At 38.7% G+C, this 20,050-nt stretch overlaps 2 protein-coding genes across 3 annotated transcripts; both read right to left on the bottom strand.

Moving 5' to 3' along the window:
• Positions 1–268: 268 nt before the first annotated feature.
• On the bottom strand, positions 269–16,576 carry RB195_020061 (uncharacterized protein; the record flags this gene model as incomplete). Of its 2 annotated transcripts, XM_064188198.1 has the most annotated exons (6): positions 269–544; positions 672–824; positions 884–1,027; positions 3,578–3,685; positions 4,600–4,753; positions 16,569–16,576. In XM_064188198.1, the coding sequence occupies 6 exons, from the start codon at positions 16,574–16,576 to the stop codon at positions 269–271; spliced, it is 843 nt and encodes a 280-aa protein (XP_064044079.1). The 2 variants fall into 2 exon arrangements, with proteins under 2 accessions (XP_064044079.1, XP_013293177.1); XM_013437723.2 differs by lacking the exon at positions 16,569–16,576 and having other exon boundaries at positions 4,600–4,734.
• On the bottom strand, positions 6,411–6,650 carry RB195_020062 (uncharacterized protein; the record flags this gene model as incomplete). Its single annotated transcript, XM_064188199.1, has 1 exon — positions 6,411–6,650. The coding sequence occupies one exon, from the start codon at positions 6,648–6,650 to the stop codon at positions 6,411–6,413; it is 240 nt and encodes a 79-aa protein (XP_064044080.1).
• Positions 16,577–20,050: the final 3,474 nt, after the last annotated feature.

The following is a 20,050-nucleotide window of genomic DNA, read 5'->3' as shown; positions in this document are numbered from 1 at the left end:
TTCAACGGAATGACGAGAGAGTGTGATAAGTAAGTAGATCTAGACCTACGACGTCGAACGAAAAGGAAAACCATATGAGACTCCGTGAGTCGAGGCGAGGATAAGTACCGGTATCAGCGAAGAATCAACATTACATGGTGAACGTACACATTTCGTGTTTACATCGAAAACACACACACACACACGCACGCACACACTATTTATGGCTGTAGACGGGCCCTTATTCGAAAAAAAAAATATGTCACTCGGTGAGAAAAAATGAGCGAGATTAAACGACTTCTTTATCAAATGGTGTCGGTGAGGGAGAGGACGATGAGCTGGACTCTCGTATCCCCGAGTCGATCGATGAATTCGATGAACGATTCTTTGCTGTGATGTACGTGGAGGGATCAAGTGTGGATTGTGCCTCCAGAGCATCTACTCCTCCTGACGGTATCGGATTGATGAATGAAGTCTGACTGCTCTGAGTGGTTTCCGATGTTTCTGGGGCTGCTTCATGCACGAAGACAGGGGCGGTTCGTAGCAGTTCGGAAGGACGTCTAGGCTAGAAAGTGGAATGCTTGGCAATTTTCAAAAGATACCGTATTTATTTCAGGAAATTGTAACTTTCATCAGTTTTTTTTTGCAAGACAAATTGAAGAAAAGAAGTAAACGCAATCTAAAAAACTTACAATTCTCCTTTTTCCAAATCTATTACTGCTTCTCGGCGGAATAGGAATCCTTAGCACACTATTTTGGCGTGAGAAATATTGTGGTTGATTTTCTCCAACACTTAAGGTGGTAACAGCAGACATTGACGCCGAGAAACCGTCATCAAATTGATCCTGAAACGAAAAAACGGATTGGAGGAGAATGGAATGAGCAAAGTTTCCTATAAATCCACCTCTAAATCGTCATCGTTATCCAAACTCGTATGACTTTGACATTTTCTCATACTTTGCTCCTTCATCTTCTTCATTTCTGTAATCTGATCGCCTAACGTAAGAAGTTGTTGCAGGAGGGACATGTCGTTCTCCATTAAGGAGAGCTGAAAAGAAATAATCGATTTTTTGGGACTTGCTGTATGTATGGTTAGGAAAGACTCTCATGACCATATTTTCAACTGAAAGGAATAAAGAAAGAGGAGAACGTTGTAGTTTCTCCCATAAAAACTCGTAATACTTGATTGTTTGATGAATCTGTGCAATTACAACATGATGACCTCACATTACAGTATCCCAGAGAACCACACCTAACTAGCTAATTTAAATTAATTACATTGGAGAATGTGGCATTCCATTGCGACTTTTCTTTCTACCAATGATCGTTTTTTATTCAGTCTAGTATAAGAAGCATGAAAATTCGTTTGAACAGCGGTCGTTCCCTGTTACCAGTTTAGTAATTAACAATTGCAGTAATTTCTTCTTCTGCCCCTTCTTCTGCCAAAACCATGAACGAACGCATTGACCTCAACACCTCTTTCGATTGATCGAAACCAAATCGTATACGATTCGAGAACAACCGTGCGGTAATATATTCAACTGGCGATTGAGTAATTGTAGGCAGATGCGGACCATCTGCCGCATACACCACCACCACCACCACCACCGGCACTACCATCCAATACCGTATAATGAGCAGATAACCTCGAGCAAGCAGCAGACGAGAAACCGTTGACCGTTCATAGCCTCAGCTCAGTTTGAACGAGACGTAATGATCCATTGCGGTCTCGCAGAGATCCCAGAGTCAATATTACGTCGGGAAGGACAGGTCATTACTCGATCCGCTGACCAAACAAACCGCTTGAAGCGACACCGCCTGAGCTGTGCGTGCGCAAGAGCTCCTCCCAGCAATGCATGCTTCTTCTACCTTGCCATCCAGGTGTGTGTATGCAGCTGTGGTGATGTTTAGTTTAGGTGGAGGCCGGTGGAGGTCGGGGGACGACGGAGAGCTTCGTTTGTGAGCCCCGGGAAACGCCATAGATCGCCGGCATCGAACGGGTCGACCCCTTTTCGTGACGTGAATCAATTAGCCGACAACGGGCGACGACGGTCCAGCCAATAACTTGCTTTGACAAATACCTGCCACCGAAACCACTGTCGTGTTCGATTATGTAGGACACAAACATCAGCCGAAAGAGGTGAATGGGAACTTGTCAGCTCACAGCTGAGCTGAGGAGGTTCCTATAAGGGTTGTTCTGAAATCTTCAGTAGAGGACCTGGACTTAGGATCCACTCAAAATAAACCGACGATTCTCTTTCAGCGAGTAGTTTATACTTCATTTCCAAGTCTTAAGACCTCATATGCATGGGTACTGTATATTCCTACAGGCCACTCATGGCTGTTTAAAATTGCTCAGATGCGTAGCTGTTGAAGTTAATTTTCCCTCGCTTCGAGTTTCTTCCAATTTTAATGTATGAAGCCTGGTAAAAAAAAGAACAAAAATGATCTGACGTGTCAAGAATTTAAAAAAAAGCTGGGTCGTCCTTGGAAGAAGTCATTTCTCCAAAAATTTGTGGTAGTGAGAGCAAAGATTGATCCAGAGAAAACATAAACAAATTGATTCTGAAAAAAAAACTCATTCGATGAGACGGGAATGAGCTAATTTTTCACCTCTGAATCGTTGCCGTTATCCAGACTCGTATGGCTCTGAAATTTTCGGAAATGTTTCAGAAACACAGCCGAAATCTAAACCCTGTCATGAAGCGAAAACTCATTAGCAAATTGTTTGAGCTGAAATGGCGCCGTCCATCCTAGCCTCCGCACCCTGGCACCTGTTCCATTTAATCTATATGTTTACATGTTGTTCAGACGATTGAAGGAATGGCGCCATCTTGACGTTATTTGATGCTACACGTCCCCCGATGTAAGCCGACATCCGGATGATATGGTATCAGCTGGGATGCGGAGGGAAGAAAAACGTGTTTTTCGACAGATAGACACACAACGCTCGCTAGCTGACGCCACCATCAATGTCTTACACACCGTTAACTATTAAGGCGTCCGCTGCGCATCCAATGAACAAAGCAACAAGGTGATGAGTGTTGAAATAAGCATCATCTGATCACATCACAACGAACTTGACCCCATTTAAATCCAACCGATCGTGATTCTTATCGAAGGAACGGTGGAACGTCAATAGAAGCGGCCAACGACCCTCCTCCTTCACTCTCCGCTGTACTTCGAAGGATTTCGAGGAGGAGAACCTTGACGAACGTACTCTTGCGATCCGGCGAACAATAGGCTGTTTATGCGTACATCGTGCGGTGATCCACGAGGGCACAACCGACGCGACACAGCATGACCCTCCACGAGATCATCCAGAAACACCAGATCGCCAGCCAGGCACCACTTATACCCCTCACTTAATAGCGCTATCCACACAGCGTTCAGTTCTGGTCGAATTCTTCGCCACTTGTGTACCTACGTAAACGATGGCACAAATACACACATAAACGTTATCTTTATGTGGCGATGCTGCTTTTAGCTGGGCAAGAATTCGTTGTTGACCCGAACGTGAAAGTTTGTCCGTCCCGACAACTCACGGATAGTGAGAGTTGCCGATTTTCCTTTAGCGAAACATACCCCGATCACTTACCATTTTTTCTCGAATCACTTCGAACGCCGCTGAGCCGCGAGACGAGCCGAAAAAGCGATCGGCATTGGTCGATTCTTCATCGCAGAACGGAGGTGCAGAACTGGGAAACTGTAAAAGAACTCCGTTTAGTTTCATCAGCTGTGTGTGGGGCTCATTTCGAAAGAAATGATGAAAATCCAAAAGAATCTGATTTTGTGGTTTTCCATTGTCCGAAACGGAAGATTTGGCGGATCCACATTAGCACTCATCGTCATTATTACTTTTTCAGCAGTTTTCGCGGCGCATATAAGGGTTTTCATTGCGAGCGAAGGTCATCGTGGTGCTATCTTCCTCTCTCTATAGAACTCGCAACGAAAACAAATATTTCAAGACTGATCTTAAATATCGATAATGCGGTAGGAAATTGGAAGAGTGCAGGGAATTCTCTTATTTGTATACTGCTAAAAAAAATCTCTAGAAAATTCTGGTTTCGCTTCTATTCGTCTACCTATCGATTGTTCTAAAATCACATCACAGTCGATCGATATAGGTACTAGGTACTTTTCCGGGATCAAGTTACTTAGTTATAGAAAATAAGTATGAAACTGAAAAAAAAGGTTGAAGAAATCTCCTCGTAGAGGGGAGATCGATCAGAACTGTCGTAGCCTTTTGTGTAATTTTTAGAGATAGTTTCTAGAAAAAGTAAAAATTTTCAACTTTTACAACGAATTCCATTTCTGGACTTAGGAAGGAATAAAGTAAAAGTGCTTGACATTTGCAATGTGCGACCAGAATTGTTCGATTCGAATTTTATCGTTTGTTTTTCGGATCTGTTTAAAAATATTCTGGAGTGAAAAAGTGACATAGTCGGTTTTTATCTAATCTAAACGTCAACGTTGCCATAGGCAGTACACGTAGTAGGTGGTGGCTGGTTATCTTAACCTTACTGTCTCCGTTATAGAACAGTCCGTTATAGAATAGTCCCCGATAGTAGAACTACGATTATGGATGTAGTTATGGATATAAAATTCTGGATTACTTACATTTGTAGGCGATTTTGCTGAGGAAGGAGTTTCGTCGTCGATGTTACAGAAGCTACGAGCTTTCTTGTAACGCTCCAATCGTCTCAGCCTATTCGCGCACATCGCCCGATAAGCGTTAAAATCATCCATTTCCATGTTTTTTTCGAGTTCTGATCTGGAAATTTTGACAATAACGGATGAGATGAGGACAAAAAAATCCAAGCAACTCTTTTCTTCTGGAGAAAAGGTATCGCGAAGTGGGTAGAAAGTAACGAGGAATCAATACGAATAAATAAATGAGTAGTGGTAGAACTGGAAGCGCTAGCCATTATCGCAAAGAGCAGCACACACTAACGAGCGATAACAAAGCGAAGCAGACGTGGTGACTGCCTGACGGTGGTGGTTGGAGAGAACTTTGCCCAAACAACAGATACGGAAAAGGGTTGAGGGTCAAGCGATAAGAGCACAAGAGAACATTTATATATTTTTTGAGGCTATGAAAGGAAAGAGCCCATCACCGCAAACCACGAACAGAAACGACGCGCTTATCAACACGATTCGATTGTTATTTATGGATAGAGAAAGAGAACAGAAGAACGTTTTTCGTTTTCCATTGTTCCGGAATGATTTCATGAAGCGAATATGAGTGAGTGACGCAATTAAGGAGAAAGAAAAAAAATCCCGAAAGTTATATACTTTCTGTGGAAAAAAAATTACGCTCATAGAAATGTGATTGAAAGCGTTTACTACAATGACAATGAATGATTTGAACGACACCACATTTATACTGCAAAAACGAGCAGAATAATAGAGTCCATGACCAGGAACTAATCCAGAAAATGCAGGAAGGACCAGCATAATTTAGCCGTGAACCCTGCCTGTCACGCCCACACACACTAAGAACAGACGGCCAGCAGCGAACAGTCGAGCTACTGCTCTAATCTTTTACCTAAATAGACTAGTGGTCGTGCGTTTTTCCGAGGAAAAAAATCAGAAAAATGCACCCTAGAAAAACCTAGAAAGAAACCAACCTAGAAAAAAACCACTTGGAAATCATGCAGTCGAAGAAGTTGTGGAATTTTATGTTCTCCAGAAGAGGTTTGAGGTATGCAGGGCTAGGCAGAAACCTAAGTGGAAGACAATAAACTCACCGCCGCCTACTGAGAAGAATGTTTAGTAAAACTAGCGTTACGAGCGTGTAGAATACAAAAAACCCACAGAAACGTTTTTCGAATAATTGCTTCCCTCTACAGTGCTCGCCCTCTTTTGTTCAATTAGCCGCAAAGATTTTGAGAAGAAATCTCTTCAAAATAATCAACCCACCACACTTAAGATTTTCTAGCAAAGCTTCTTTAGAAGAAAGAAAGAAAGCAATCATTACAACTGCCGATAAAGGCTGAGAAGGTCAGCAGGTTTGAAGGAGTCAGTTATGCAACGGCTATGGAGAGACTAGGTGCAGTGATATTGCAGTCATGCATGAGAAAAGCGTGATATCTACAGGAGCGAGGCGAACACAACACAAACAAAAACAAGCGGAATACGGCGCAGGTGAGCAGGTGCTCTCTCGGCTTAGTTATCGACAAAATGTCGTCGTATGGCAGTGTTTCACACACGCTCCAAATGAGCACCCCTAAATCTTTGATTTAATGGAGATGTTCGGACGATAGAACCGGGTTCTGAGGCGGAACCCATTGCCCTGGTGTGAGCGCGCGAGTGGCAGTTCAGATGAAGTTCTTCAACCGGCGAATCGAGCTGGTTTCGTGTTCGCGGCGTAATGTCATGGCATGTCATCGGGCGGGCGAGGCGGGCGGGCGGGGGGCCTTACCTTCCGCTTATGATTCGAAAGCGTTTTCGTATGTCTTCATCATCATGATCATCATCGGAGCGGATGAACCTGTCTGCGATGTATGCGACGATTGCAACGCTAACGACTCTCCTAACGAATCAACACATTTCGCCTCGACGGCATCCCCGTCGGGCGGCGGCGCAAAACCCGCATAAAATAAAGACACATCAAGCAAGGGTTGTGTATTTTCGCGAGAACGATGAAGGACGGGACCCAAACGTCGCATGCCATCTTTACGAAGTTGAAGCGTTTACGCGGGTGCGGGGGGAAAAAAGTAGCAGCGATGCAACTTGCTGATAAAATCGCCGATTTCTCGTAGAACGCTCGGCACTGGAATGTGGAGAATTTCTCGAGGAATTTCTGAAATCTGTCTACTGGTCACAACCAAATTCGACCACCACACAATTTGCTGGAAAAAAGGGCAAACTTTGCTGGATAAACCTTAGGTGGAATTCTCCCGAGCTCTGTTCGTTTCTTGTCTCTGTTTTATAGCACACCTACGAGCATTTTCAAATAAATAAATAAATAAACATTCTTCTGTTCTCGTAAGCAAATCGTAAAATTTGGAGTTAGGACTGTTTTAGGATTCGTTAGTCATTTACTGCCTTATTAATGACATAAAGCATCAGAGAATCAAGATAAGAAGAATTGTTTGTGACCAAACTACATCTAATTGAAGTGCAGCGTTTCACACTGAGACGGTGAATATTACTCCTAAGTTCTTGAGTCCAGAAAAAAGTGTGGAATTCCCTCGAGAGAGGGAAATACATGTCGCATTTGTGCAGTTGTGAATGCTAAGTGTACTTGTGGAGAAAAATGTGTGAAAAGCAAACTAATAAGGTGAAGAATGTGGTTTATTGACCGCTTCTGAAGTGTGGCATTTTTTTTTGGGGCGGGGGGGGGGGGGGGGTGCAAAAAAAATCCATTACGTTTTGTTGAACGCATAAATGCAACAATAAAAAAGCATCTGTCAAGAATTTACGCTCTTGACAAGCATGTGGCGACAGATGGTCGAGTTTCGGCGGTCAGATGTACTACCAGCAGATATCCATATAGCTACCATATCAGTTTCCTTCAAATGATCCCGAGAAATAAAAGTACGAGGGGTTCTCGTTCAGAAATATCGGAATTTCTCCTCTATAGGGAAGAAAATTTCCCATGTTTCGAGGAAAAATTAACAGAATTTTTGTAGTATTAGTAGGAAGAATAGAGTAGCCGACTACTAGGTACTCTAGCGTAGCCATTTTTTTTCGTCGTCCTTCCCTCCACACACACACACACATGATTCTATTACTTTTCGTGCAATAGTTCGCAGTAATGCACAGCCACGCATTTCAATCAAGGGAACAATTAGCCAAGGTCATCTCCTACCAGCCGAACTCGGCAATGCTCACAACTCGAGCATGAAAAACAAGCATAATCCTATAGTACAGTAACGGAGAGCTTGTTTACATATTGTAGAAATAATATTTATCCATAGAGAAGTTTTTAACGTGTACATACTAGCGTAGCGTTCCATGGAAGATTTGTTAGCACGACAGGAATAGAGCAGAACTACAAACGACGTCGACTACTATCAAAGCCTAGCAAGCACTGGAAGCAGAAAAACTAGCTGGTAGCCATAGAGACGAATAGAACGCTAAGCAACGGACAACTCATAGTTATTAATAAACTGCTGAAGTGGAAATCCTAGAAATCCAGCAGAAAAAATAGGATAACGGTGATGATTGAGCCACTATAGTAGCAAATCGTAGAAAACAGTGGAAGACAGCGTGCCAACAGAGTGGCGAGAAGTGTGCTCGTTACGCTCACCGCCGCCTCCGCCGGCCATCCAGCAACCTGACTGGATTCGGGGGCGAAATCGTGGACGCCCACACAACGTATGGCTAAAGAGCCTCAATAACTGTCATTGTTTCCTGTTATTTCAACTACAAATAGATCTTCTATCTTTAGACTGCGCTAGTTTTATGTAGAATAAACTTTTCCCTAAGAAAAAAGTGGAAATGAAGACTGTAGCTAGCGCTGGAGTAATTTTGGCGCGAAATTTTCATTCAATGGACAATATTCCAGTGAAAAACGCCAATTCATAAAGATTTTCGGATTATAACCTAAGTGACGTGAACGATCTGTTTGTGACAAATGTAATAAGGTATAATGGTTAGTAAGAGAACTATGCGCTTTCTCAACAGGAAAATCCGGAAATTTCGATGCAGATTACCGCCCCAGGGTGAAAGATGTGGAGCGGCAAAGAGAGGAGTATCATTGACATAGGACGATGATTCTAAGACGAAGGTAGCACGCTTAATGACCAGATGTTTGGTGTGGTTCTGGTTTCGCCAAATGATCCGCTCAAATGCGTATACAAAAAAGTGAATGTATGTACGATGTCAGGTAAGACCTGTATGGAGCTTGGATAAAGCTAAAACGAGACCGATCGGTTCTGTTCTGCGCGCTGTTTTCTCCTCTAGAAACCCCATTTTACATTCATCAGATGTGAATGGGTAGTTGTGGCGAAAAAACGAAGAAGAAGAAAAGAAAATGAGGCGGACGACGACGGTTGCGGTGGGACGTCTTTCAGTTGGGGCCGAACTCAGTGAAGTGAGGGCGGGACGCGATGCGAGTGCGAATGCGCTCGCGGTTCATACACACATAATACCGCTTGTCAACTGACCATAGCCGCAAGAGTGCAAACAAATCGCAGGAAGGAGGAGTGTGAAAAGGAGGTGGACGGACAAAGAGGCGACCTTACACATACACACGTACCCACCGTATTCGATTAGTTACTCCACACTTCCGATTCCATCAAAGAACAAAAAAATGTTTGTGTAACGAGGATTTGCCGCTGAAGACGGGTGGTGGTCCGAAAAACGGTAGCCGTTGCAAAGACTTGGATTGATTACATTTATGTTATTTTTTTATGTTTCATGTTTTTATTATTTTACTATATTCATATTATTTTTCATTATATTTACTCATCATATTTTATTATATTTTATTACATTTTGTTTATTTATTATACATTACTTCATTTTTTCATCATAGAAGCTTTCATTATATTTCCAAGAATTATTTCGGTGTTCCAACCCTTTCATAAACTTTCCCCTAAAAGGTTACTGTACTAGCAGAACACCTATTACCAGTCAATGAGAACTGGATAGTAATGTTTTTTTAAGTGCTAAATTAGTAAAATGATGGGTTTCGCCTTTCAGCAAGAAATAAACGCACAGCGAGGTGAGTCAATTCCAAAAAGGACAACTTTTTTCATTGCTAACTTTTCGTGGATGTGCTAAACTAAATATTAATGAATAATAATAATTATAATGATAATAAATCAAAATTAAATATGATTATAAAAAAACTCAAAGATAGGTAAATAATAATAATAATAATAATAATAATAATAATAATAATAATAATAATAATAATAATAATAATAATAAAGATAAATTAAGGTTAAATATTATTGTAATAAACTTAGAGACTGAAAACTTGCTGGGTTGTTCTTGTTTTCGGTTATCAACGAAAGACGAAGAGAAGCTACGTCATTCTAAAGATGGGACCCTGAGACTGACAAGGATCAGCAGAAATAAAGCATGTTCAAGATCATCATCAGGTTGTACACAGCTCAGCATAAGCCCCTACTATGGGGAAATGCTTGATGCGATTCCTGTGCGATTCTCTTATGCATGGATTCTTGGTTGTACAAGCAGAACGGAGGGGATTGGAGTGTACTGTACTTTGCTTGAACCTCAACTCTCAGTTAAGCAGTTCCCCTCCTCAAGGGGAAGTGATTGATAGGAGTTGTTTATTTGCTTTATATTCTTGACAGGAAAATCGCATCTGCGCCGAATTTGAGCACCCAGCGCCCCTACAAGCAGCTAATAACATCAGTCTGGATGGCTACTGATAAAACTGGATTGATGAGGAATAATACATCTCAGTATTAAGCGTTCTACTAAAGGATATTATTCATACAAATAAAGCTACGAGACAGGCAAAAATTTTATCTTCCAGCGAAAAACTATCGGAATCCTTAGAAGAAAAAAAAACTGAGGGGATTTTCGAACGATAGGTTGAAATATAAATCAGATTAGTTAAAATTTAAAAACAAAAATCCTTAATCTAATGTTCAATATTTTCGAAAGAAAACAACAAATTGAGCTTGTTGGTTTAGATATAAATCAGACTTTCGAAAACAATGAGTCTTAACTTAAAACTTTAATATGCATCAATTTTAATTTTTAATTAATGTCACTTAAATTACTTGATATTTAAAATCGTATAAAATAGTAATCTTAGTATTGATCTAATATAATCATATAGTATTGTTTTGTTAAATTACAAATTAGAATGCTCAAGAACATTAAAAGATTAACTGAAAGACTGAAAAGCTTAAAAACTAAAAAAAAAATAAAGGTTCTCAATCAAAATTTCCTGAGGAAAAAAAAAACGCAGCGAATGGACCCGTTGCAATAGTGCAATGCTAGAATATTGTAACCTGAAAAGAAATAGGTCTCAAATTAAAGATTATTACAGAATCGAGGACAACGACCGGGGAAATTATGAGAGTAGAGCAACTCTGTGTGGTACAACTTGTACTAGCATCATTGATCCTCCTCGATAATGAGGAAATTGACGCCACTATGAGTAGAAGTTATAGGAAAGCAAAAAAAAAAAGAAAATAAAAAATAAGTAGCGAAGTGAATGAAATCCACACACTCTGATTTCTTATTTTTAAATATAAAACAGAGCTCTTAACAGAAGCATATTTTCGAATCCGATGAATCACTTTCTTTTAAAGGCATCACTCCACGAATCTGAGGTGGGACGGATTTCAGGTGAAGTATGGGGGTGGTGATTCCGTCCATTTCTTCCTAATTGCCGTAAAAAACGGCCCGGAAGATGCGACGCATGCACAAGGCTGGCGCGCTCAAATCGAACTCGTTGTAGAAAATAGCGCGCCGGAACGCTCGAAGTCATATCTTCCGGGCGCTGTTTTTTAATTAGGAAGAAATGGACAGGATCACCCTTCTCTCCATAATCTACGATCCCCTATACACCTGAAATCCACCACCTCAGATCACCTGAAATCCGTACCACCTCAGATTCGTGGGATGATGCCTTTAAGCATGAATTATTTAATATTAAGTGTTGTCCATCTATATTTCTAAGGTTGTCCATTCTAAAATCCAAAAATATGTGATAGCAGAGGAATTTTATCAGGAGTTATCAGTGCCATACAAGGGAAGCAAACAAAACGTACAAAAGAAACGCGTAGCACGTTCACAGCAGCTGACCAAACCGCAGCATCCACAGCTGATTTACATGTGAACGGAGGAGAGAGAGAGAGTCCACTAGAGTACAGTAGCGCAAATATCGTCCGAAAAATTCGATCTGCACGTAATTGCGGATACAGAAAAAATTCCTTCTGTTTACAGTGTTTACCGTACCGCGCGTTTTTTTTTCTTCTCCTAACGATACAAAGATAATGGAGGTGCGCCCTCTCAACGGCCTTATCAAGCAATTTATGGCTGAAGTATATCTATGCCGAAAATAGCTACATTATTTACAAAGATATAGATTGATAATTAAATAATTGCAATGAAATTATTACACTTACAAACAATTGAAAACATTTAATTAGGACCTATATCTTTTAATAACTACTAGAGCGATTTATTTTGAATGATTGGTAATGAACTACACATATTTTATAATAATTAAGGTGACTAATTTCCTAAAATAAATGATTATTTATTAGGAAAATTGAAATCGATAGGGCTTCTATTTTTCGAGAAATTATTTTAGAGATAATTCCAATCACTACAGAAGCACAATCTGCTCTTGCTGATCGCCAGAAATTAGTAAAGCTCTTGGCAGATCGCCGGAAATTAGTAAAAGTGGAATAAATACAGAAACAAATAATAGAAATATGGTAGAAATAGAAACGCGAAACGCAAAAGCGAGAGCACAAAACCATTCGTAAAATGGAAAACGGATAAAAAGGTGGAAACGATGAGAAGAGAACAAATAAAGAAACGGAAATAAATAGGAAATAAAAAGGATAAACATGCATAGAGAGAGAGGGCGGGAGCAGGAAATTCCTCGATCCGATCAAGAACAATTTCTACCCAATTAAAGTGTGAAGATCGTTTATGAAACACGGAAGGCAGCAGTAGAGTTTTTTTTTTTTTAATTTACATGAGATCTGATGCGCAAACATGCACAGAATCGTATAAATTAAATCACAAAATTGCAGTAAAAAAATCATAACATAATAAAATCATTACATAAAAATTAATTAGTAAAATTTAGAGGAAAAAAAAACATGTTTAAATGCGTCACCCCACGAATCTGTGGTGGTGGGGGTTTCAGGTGGAGTATTCGCATACGGGGTCGTAGATTATGGAGAGAAGGGTGATTCCGTCCATTTCTTCCTTACTGCCATAAAAAAAACGGACCGGAAGATGCAGCGCGTACACAAGGCTGGCGTGCTCCAATCGAACTTGTTGTGCAAAAAATAGCTTTAAAACCAAACTGGATAATTACAGTAGCTAATTACTACCTTTACCCTGTTCCTGTACAGTAATTTTTCACTTTATCTGCTGTGCTCCCACAAGAATATACATTACAGAATATACGCATAATTACACGAAATATAACTTAGTTCCTCTATGGGCTAATTAATTAACAATAAATAAAAATCAAGAAAAACAAAAAAAAAACAACAGAACAAGCAGCCATTGAGCGTGCAAATAATTTCTAATCGCTTAATCACTCGGACCGTGTTGAGGAGGGAAAAGACAAGTTTTTTTTTCCCACGTGAATCGTTTCTAGACTACTATTGACAACAAATCCTACACTTATGCACATCAAGCAAAACACACCTCATTCTCTCTGCAACACTGTCCCTCAAGGAATTCTATTCCATGTTCTCTTTTATTCTATGGAATGTTCTAACTTTTCACTTTTCTTTTTAATTTTATCTTTTTTTGATATTTCACCTCTTTAAAATTGTATAAACCAATTTTTCAAGCAAAAGTTCATTTTCAGCCTCGTTTATCATCAATGAATCTTGGCTCTTGAACCTCTAAAGCGCCTTGATATGCTAATGCAATCACAATCAGTTCGGAATCAAACTAAAAGATAGAAAAATTAAAACTAGCTAAAAAAAATCTCTTCTAGCAAGAAAAAAAACAGTCTTACACAAAAAAGCCAAAGAAACGCTCAATACATTCACGGTTCTATGATCGCGCAAGCATTTAAATATTTCCAATGCTCTTCTCATCACATGATGTTCCCTGCATGAAAATATTTTCATTGCATATGTATGTAGTTGATTTGGTTATCTTAACCTTTTCCCCTCCTTCTGGAATATTCTTCTCTTCGGTCTCTTCATAAGATAAAGGATAGAGATAAAGTGTCTGGCATTAATCAATCCGCTTGGGATGCGCCCCCACGTTCACTTCAACTCAGAATCGTTTGAGGTTCACGAACGTGTAGCTGGCCTATACAATGACTTGCGGTGGCTAGCCGATGTGTCACGTCAGTGCTTTTATCCTCCCAGACAAGTCTGGTACCAATTTATCGACCCCGGATGGATGAAAGGCTTAGTGAGCACGAGGGCGGATTCGAACCTCCGATCGATCGTGCAGGAAGCATAGCCGCTAACCGCTACACTACACCCGCCCTCTTAATAACATGGAACCGAAAAATAATGAAGAGTTAACAGTTAGAAGTGGAGCGAAAAAATAAGATTTGAGTACAGGATACAGGAGCAGAAGTAAAACTTCAAATCCAGTAAATTGAGTTCGTTTTTCTAAATTACTGATGAATGCAGATGCACAGCATGAAATTCATTCACGCAACGTTTTTAGTTTCAATTCCCCAAATCCATCAATGTTTGAACTGTGCATGTTTTATTAAAATTAATGAGTATAATAATATAATAACCATAATAATAATGATTAAAATTAAAACTATATTAAAATTAATTCAGAATACAATATAAGAGCATTTCAATTTTAATTTTTGCTTTCTTGATCTTATCCTATTCTTGGAAACCCCACCCCTTTTGTCGTGAAGCGTTTCGAGCAAAAAAAGTCTACGACCGTCACAACCTCTTATCAAGTTAACGAAAAAGAGCAATGCAAGGACAGAATAATCTTATCTCTTATGGAAAGAATTTCTTCCTGGAGTAAATTGGAATTAACAACCAGATGTGGTAGGGGAGAAATGTATAACATTCCAGAAATATTCAGGAACATAAGAAATTTTAAAGTTAATAAAGGGAAAATACGTGAAATGAAGAAAAAAAATACGTGAAGAATGAATACGTGAAATTAAAAAAATCTTGGATTCTCTTTTTAAAAAAAAATCATTGGGCAATCTTAAATGCAAAATTATCGATCCGCTGGTTCTTTGTCGAGAAATGATTTTGGATGAAAATACTGAAGTGTACATTCATTTTTACACTACTCAACTTCCCAGAATAATCGAATTTTGATAAATTTCTGCATGATTACATCACGAAACTGAAAAATTTATCGATTTTATTGGCTAACATTCCACGTTACGATCACTTCTGCCGGAACTCGAAATGGACAATTCGACTAAAAAATTAAATTTATTCCATTAAAAGTTAAACTAATCAAATCTCTTTTTAACTAAACACATAAAAACATATGTAGAAAAAAGATGATAAGATGAAGGATAAAGAAACACGATGAGGAATACCAAGTGCAGTCCAAATCAATAAAAAAGCTACGTATTCAACACCGCCAGGATTCAAGGACAGCAGAACATGGGCAAGACTAAGTCCACTTTTCATTCACTTTTAATTGATCGAATACTCCGACCTCAGACAAGAGGAGATTTGGTACTAAGCGCTGATTGAGGCAACAAAAGCAAATTCGGAGTCGAATGTCTTAGTTGAATCACTGGAGCATTATAGCCGGAAACGTAACTGAGAACCATTCCGCCCACGTTTCAGAACGTTTGGTTAGAATCCAACATGTTTCTGTAGTTTTACAAGGTGACCTATGTATGTAGGTCCCTGTGCTAAGATATCACCACCAAAAAGATTCTAAAAGAAAAAAAGCTAAAGGGTGAAAGAAAAAGGAAATATAGAAGGGAAATAGAACCACAGAAACTTGCTCGGTTAGGATTCCCGCTATTTTGCTCGTAAAAATCGTTTCAAGTAACTATTTGACTAACCTGAGAATCAGGGGCTAGTGTTTATATCACATATATTTTTTTCTACTTGAAAATTCACGGCCTATATAGTTTCGACTTGCTCTCTGAATGTCTTTCTACAATTTCATTTGAGTCTTAAAGCTTGGGTTTAGATTAATCCAAATAAAACCGAAATTCGCTTCTCCTACACGCAGTGAAGGACAAATTCGTCTTTTCCTCCCTTGCATTCTTCTATTAATAATTCTATTAATATATTCTTAATGCATTCTTCTATTAATAATTAGGAAGGATCACGCGAGTCCTTGACTCCTTGAAAAATACTGTACTTGGACATAAAAATGCATAGCCGATGACATTAGCTAGTTTTTTTTATTTCACTTTTTTTCATATTTATTTCAATTTTTAACAAAGTTTTCCAATGTTCATCTTTTTGACTGTAAGATAGAGGAATATGAAGTGGACAAAACAGTTAATGACAGAAAACACTTCATAATTTCCGTAAAACTACACCAAAGCGCACTCCGCAAATGAGGTTAACGTAGCCCCAAGTAAGCAGTTAAGTCCCACTTAAAGTTGAAGTCAACACCAGTAAGGCTTCTTACTGTAGTTGACTTTTTTTCTTTTCGTTTTTTTTTTATTTATTACCTGGGAAGGCACATCTACTCAATAGATTTCCCAAACGTCCTAGGAACAATTTCTTCTAAGAAATATTCATGATAAAAAAAATAGGCTTGGAACCTGGGTGGAGCAAATTCTGTATCTTATTCGCTGCGCTGTACGCTAGAAAATCAGAAATCAGACGGGTGTGACTGGAATTTTCAGCGACAGCATGCTTGACATACTTGACAGATGACATAATAACAAAGATATGCATTATTCATCAGAGTGATCACGAGAGCGTTGCAACGAAACACGAGGCAGCGACGAGGAAAAAAAGAAGAAAGATTACCTGATCATGAGATGATGAGCGATTCCTTAAGAATCTTTAGGGATCACGAGCTCAAGAAACATGAACTATGAAGGAATGTAAGCTCGTGTCTGAGAAATGCTAAAACATCGTCAGCGATATCGTCAGCGGAACTGATCGGACGTGGAAAAGAACGGGACGACGGTGACGAAATCCCTAACATTACGCAATACCCAACTATGAAGAATTCCGTCAAAACAACTAGAAAAAAATAGTTAGGCATTCTTTTTACTTTTTATTGAAAGTTTCCTTTATTTTATTATTTTTTATATTATTTTATTTCGTTTGTTTTGTTTTATATTATCTATTTTATTTTATTTTTTTTTTGTCTATTAATGTATTTATCTGTATCTGTGTTTTGTCTTCTTGTTTTTTTTTAAACATAACATCATTTAAAATATTTAAATATTTAAAATATTTAATAAACGCATTTAAAATAACAACAAGAAAACATAAATACACTTTTTTTTTGTTCTTTTTAATGGTATACCTGTCCTCTTTTCAAAGATCACAGAGAAATTCCCCATCTTCAAGATTTTCCGAACGTTTTAACGAACATTTTTTCCAAGAAATATTCCCATTTTATAATAACAGACAGGCATTGAACACAGATATTAAATACTTTAAAAAATCAATGTAAGTTAACTTTCCCAGCGTTACTACTTGATAGTTTAGTTGGAAAGTTCTGGGAAATTCTTAAGGAACAGTCTCGAAAATTTCTTCCATTCCACTAAAGTGATGCACATATGTACACCAGCGCAATGCAGAAACCTGAATGATTTTCGGTACAAAACGAAATTTGTGAATCGGTGAAAATTATGTATTCAACGACATCCGACAAACAACATTTTTCACAAGAGTACATAAATATTTCCGGATTTTTTCAGTCCTCATGTCACATAAGCCACAAAGTGTAGAACGTTTTCCAGATAAACGAGCAACTTTTAGTCAAAAATTCCTCATTTAAAATTGTTATAGGCATTTAAGACAAGAATATTAAGATGTAAATTATCGGAGAAATGATGTGTTCACATATTACCCAAAGGGACATTTGTACCGCTGCTTATTATGAATGGATCTCGATAAGTAACCCAAAAAACGAGCATTTAAAGATTTTAAGTGTAGAATTCCAGTAACTCGTGACAGAATTCCAGGAATGACTAGGTTAATTCGCACTTCTCAGCTCTCATGAAATCCTACTCTTAACCTTCACGGACCACGGATACCTTCCTCTGTGAGAAGACATGTACACGTCTATCTCGTTTCCCAGTACTCATCATTGAACTTAAAGGCATCACCCCACGAATCTGGGATAGTGCGGGTTTCAGGTGAGTTATGCCTATACGGAGTCGCAGATTATGGAGACGAGGTTGATTTCGTCCACTTCTTCCCATCTGCGGTAAAAAAAACGGCCCGGAAGATGGGGCGCGTGCACAAGGCTGGCGCGCTCCAATCGAACTCGTGGAAAATAGCGCGCCGGAACGCTTGAAGCCGCATCTTCCGGGCCGTTTTTTACGGCAGTAAAGAAGAAATAGAAGGGGACCACCCTTCTCTCCATAATCTACGACCCCGTATAGGCGTAACTCACCCGAAACCCGCACCACCCCCGATTCGTGGGGTGATGCCTTTAACCGGTGAATTATCGATAAGGCACGTAGATTTTACACATGAAAACTAAAAGCGAAACAATCCATATGGATGCAGGAATCCAGAGCATTGTAGTCTATCGAACGAAGCAACCAGATGCACTCAGATGGACGGGGGAAATTAAAGCGAATTTATAGCATAATTATCCGACGAGAAAACTTCTTACGAACTTCTTACGACTCTTTCGAATGGAGAGGAGGAATTTTCAAAGAGCCTCCGTGCAAATTAAAGCATCCCGAAGGTTCTGATTTCTGGTTGTATAAGAGCTGTGCTGCATTCTCATTGTTTCTATGTAAAACTATGCACCAAATCCTACATCGAAAATTTCTGCGAAAGTTAAACCGATCACTGACCCCATTGGTCCATCGACATCCTATCTATTTTCTTCCATGGTACTTGGATCATAGGTATTTTTTGGATGCATATTTAAGTTACGGAGAAAAACTATGATCTACTTTGAGCAAGCGGAAAATGTTCAAAATTTTCAGTACTCTGAGGAAGACTTTTTTCAGGAAAAAACTGGAAACTTTGGAAGAACTAACAAATTTCCCGAAAACTTACGATTTTATAAAAAGGACAACACTTCTTCTCTATTTTCTTTCTTCTTTTTACTTTTTGCACTTTCGGAAGAATCATCGCAGCGGCAAAGGTGTTAATCTTCGCCCTTCGAGAAAGTGAGTACATGAGTGATTCGGCAAATATTTCCCTTCAAGAGGGTAAAGTTCTTAGACGATCGACACCATCGATGTGTCGTCGATGGGGACGTACATATTGCTGGAAATCCTCGACGATTCCACGCAATCCGCGAAAAAAAGGAAAAGTGCAATGGCTGCATTGTAGATATGTTTGGCTAAACAAGTCCGAATCCCTTTTTAAACCTGCCGAGCACTAAGCACAGACTAAATACATAAAATTACAAGCACTAAACACGAAACATGAAGGATTAAACGTGAACAGGTATTAATAATATTATTAGCTTTTTAATATCACTTATATACGTCATTATATTTAATATTATTATTATATTATTAATATCTATTATTATTAAATTTTACTATTAACGCTTTCTAAACAAATACTTTCTAATCCCTTCACAAACAAACGTGTGCATGTAATCCGCTTTAGAATTCCCTTCCTATCAATGGATTCTCAACAGGATTACTGGCCAATAAGACGGAATAATACATGAATTTATCGTGATAAGAACTTTGTCCTTCTTATTAGACGTAAAGTTTACAAACATAGAAAAGACTAAAAAAAACAAAAGAAAATAAAAATGACAAAAATGTGCCTATCCAAAAATTAAGTAAAGTTAAATACATTCGATCCGGTTTTTGAATCTTTTCCAAAGCGTAAGGAACTTTGTGAAGATGTAAGAATCCATATATAACAACTATTCTTCTTGAAAAAAAGTTGAAATTTTCTCAAATCGATCTTTTTTCTCTATCTTCTTCGTTCTTTAATGAGTGTTGTATCCCTACAGCAGTCAAAAAAAATTCTAAAAAAATCCTTTTTCGAAACGACTTTTTTTAAATTTGGCTTTCATTTACATGCGTGAGCCGATAAAAAAAACAACATATCGATAAAGACAACAAAACAACAACATAAACAAACAATGTATCCACCTGATTACTTTGTGAAAGTTTTGAACACTGTTAATTTTCAGACAAAAGTGGAAGTTTACCAGTAAAAAGCGTTCAGGAACCAAGAAGAAGCAAGCATCCATGAAGCATCCTTCCAGCTATTATTCGCAATTTTTAGTTTTAGTTCAGTTTTATAAAAGTTAATCTCCGGTTTTCCTTTCAGTTTTTACAACT

The sequence above is a fragment of the Necator americanus genome, chromosome II, assembly GCF_031761385.1.
Source record: "Necator americanus strain Aroian chromosome II, whole genome shotgun sequence".
NCBI classification, from domain to species: Eukaryota; Metazoa; Nematoda; class Chromadorea; order Rhabditida; family Ancylostomatidae; genus Necator; species Necator americanus.
This window is presented reverse-complemented; position numbering and strand designations above follow the sequence as displayed.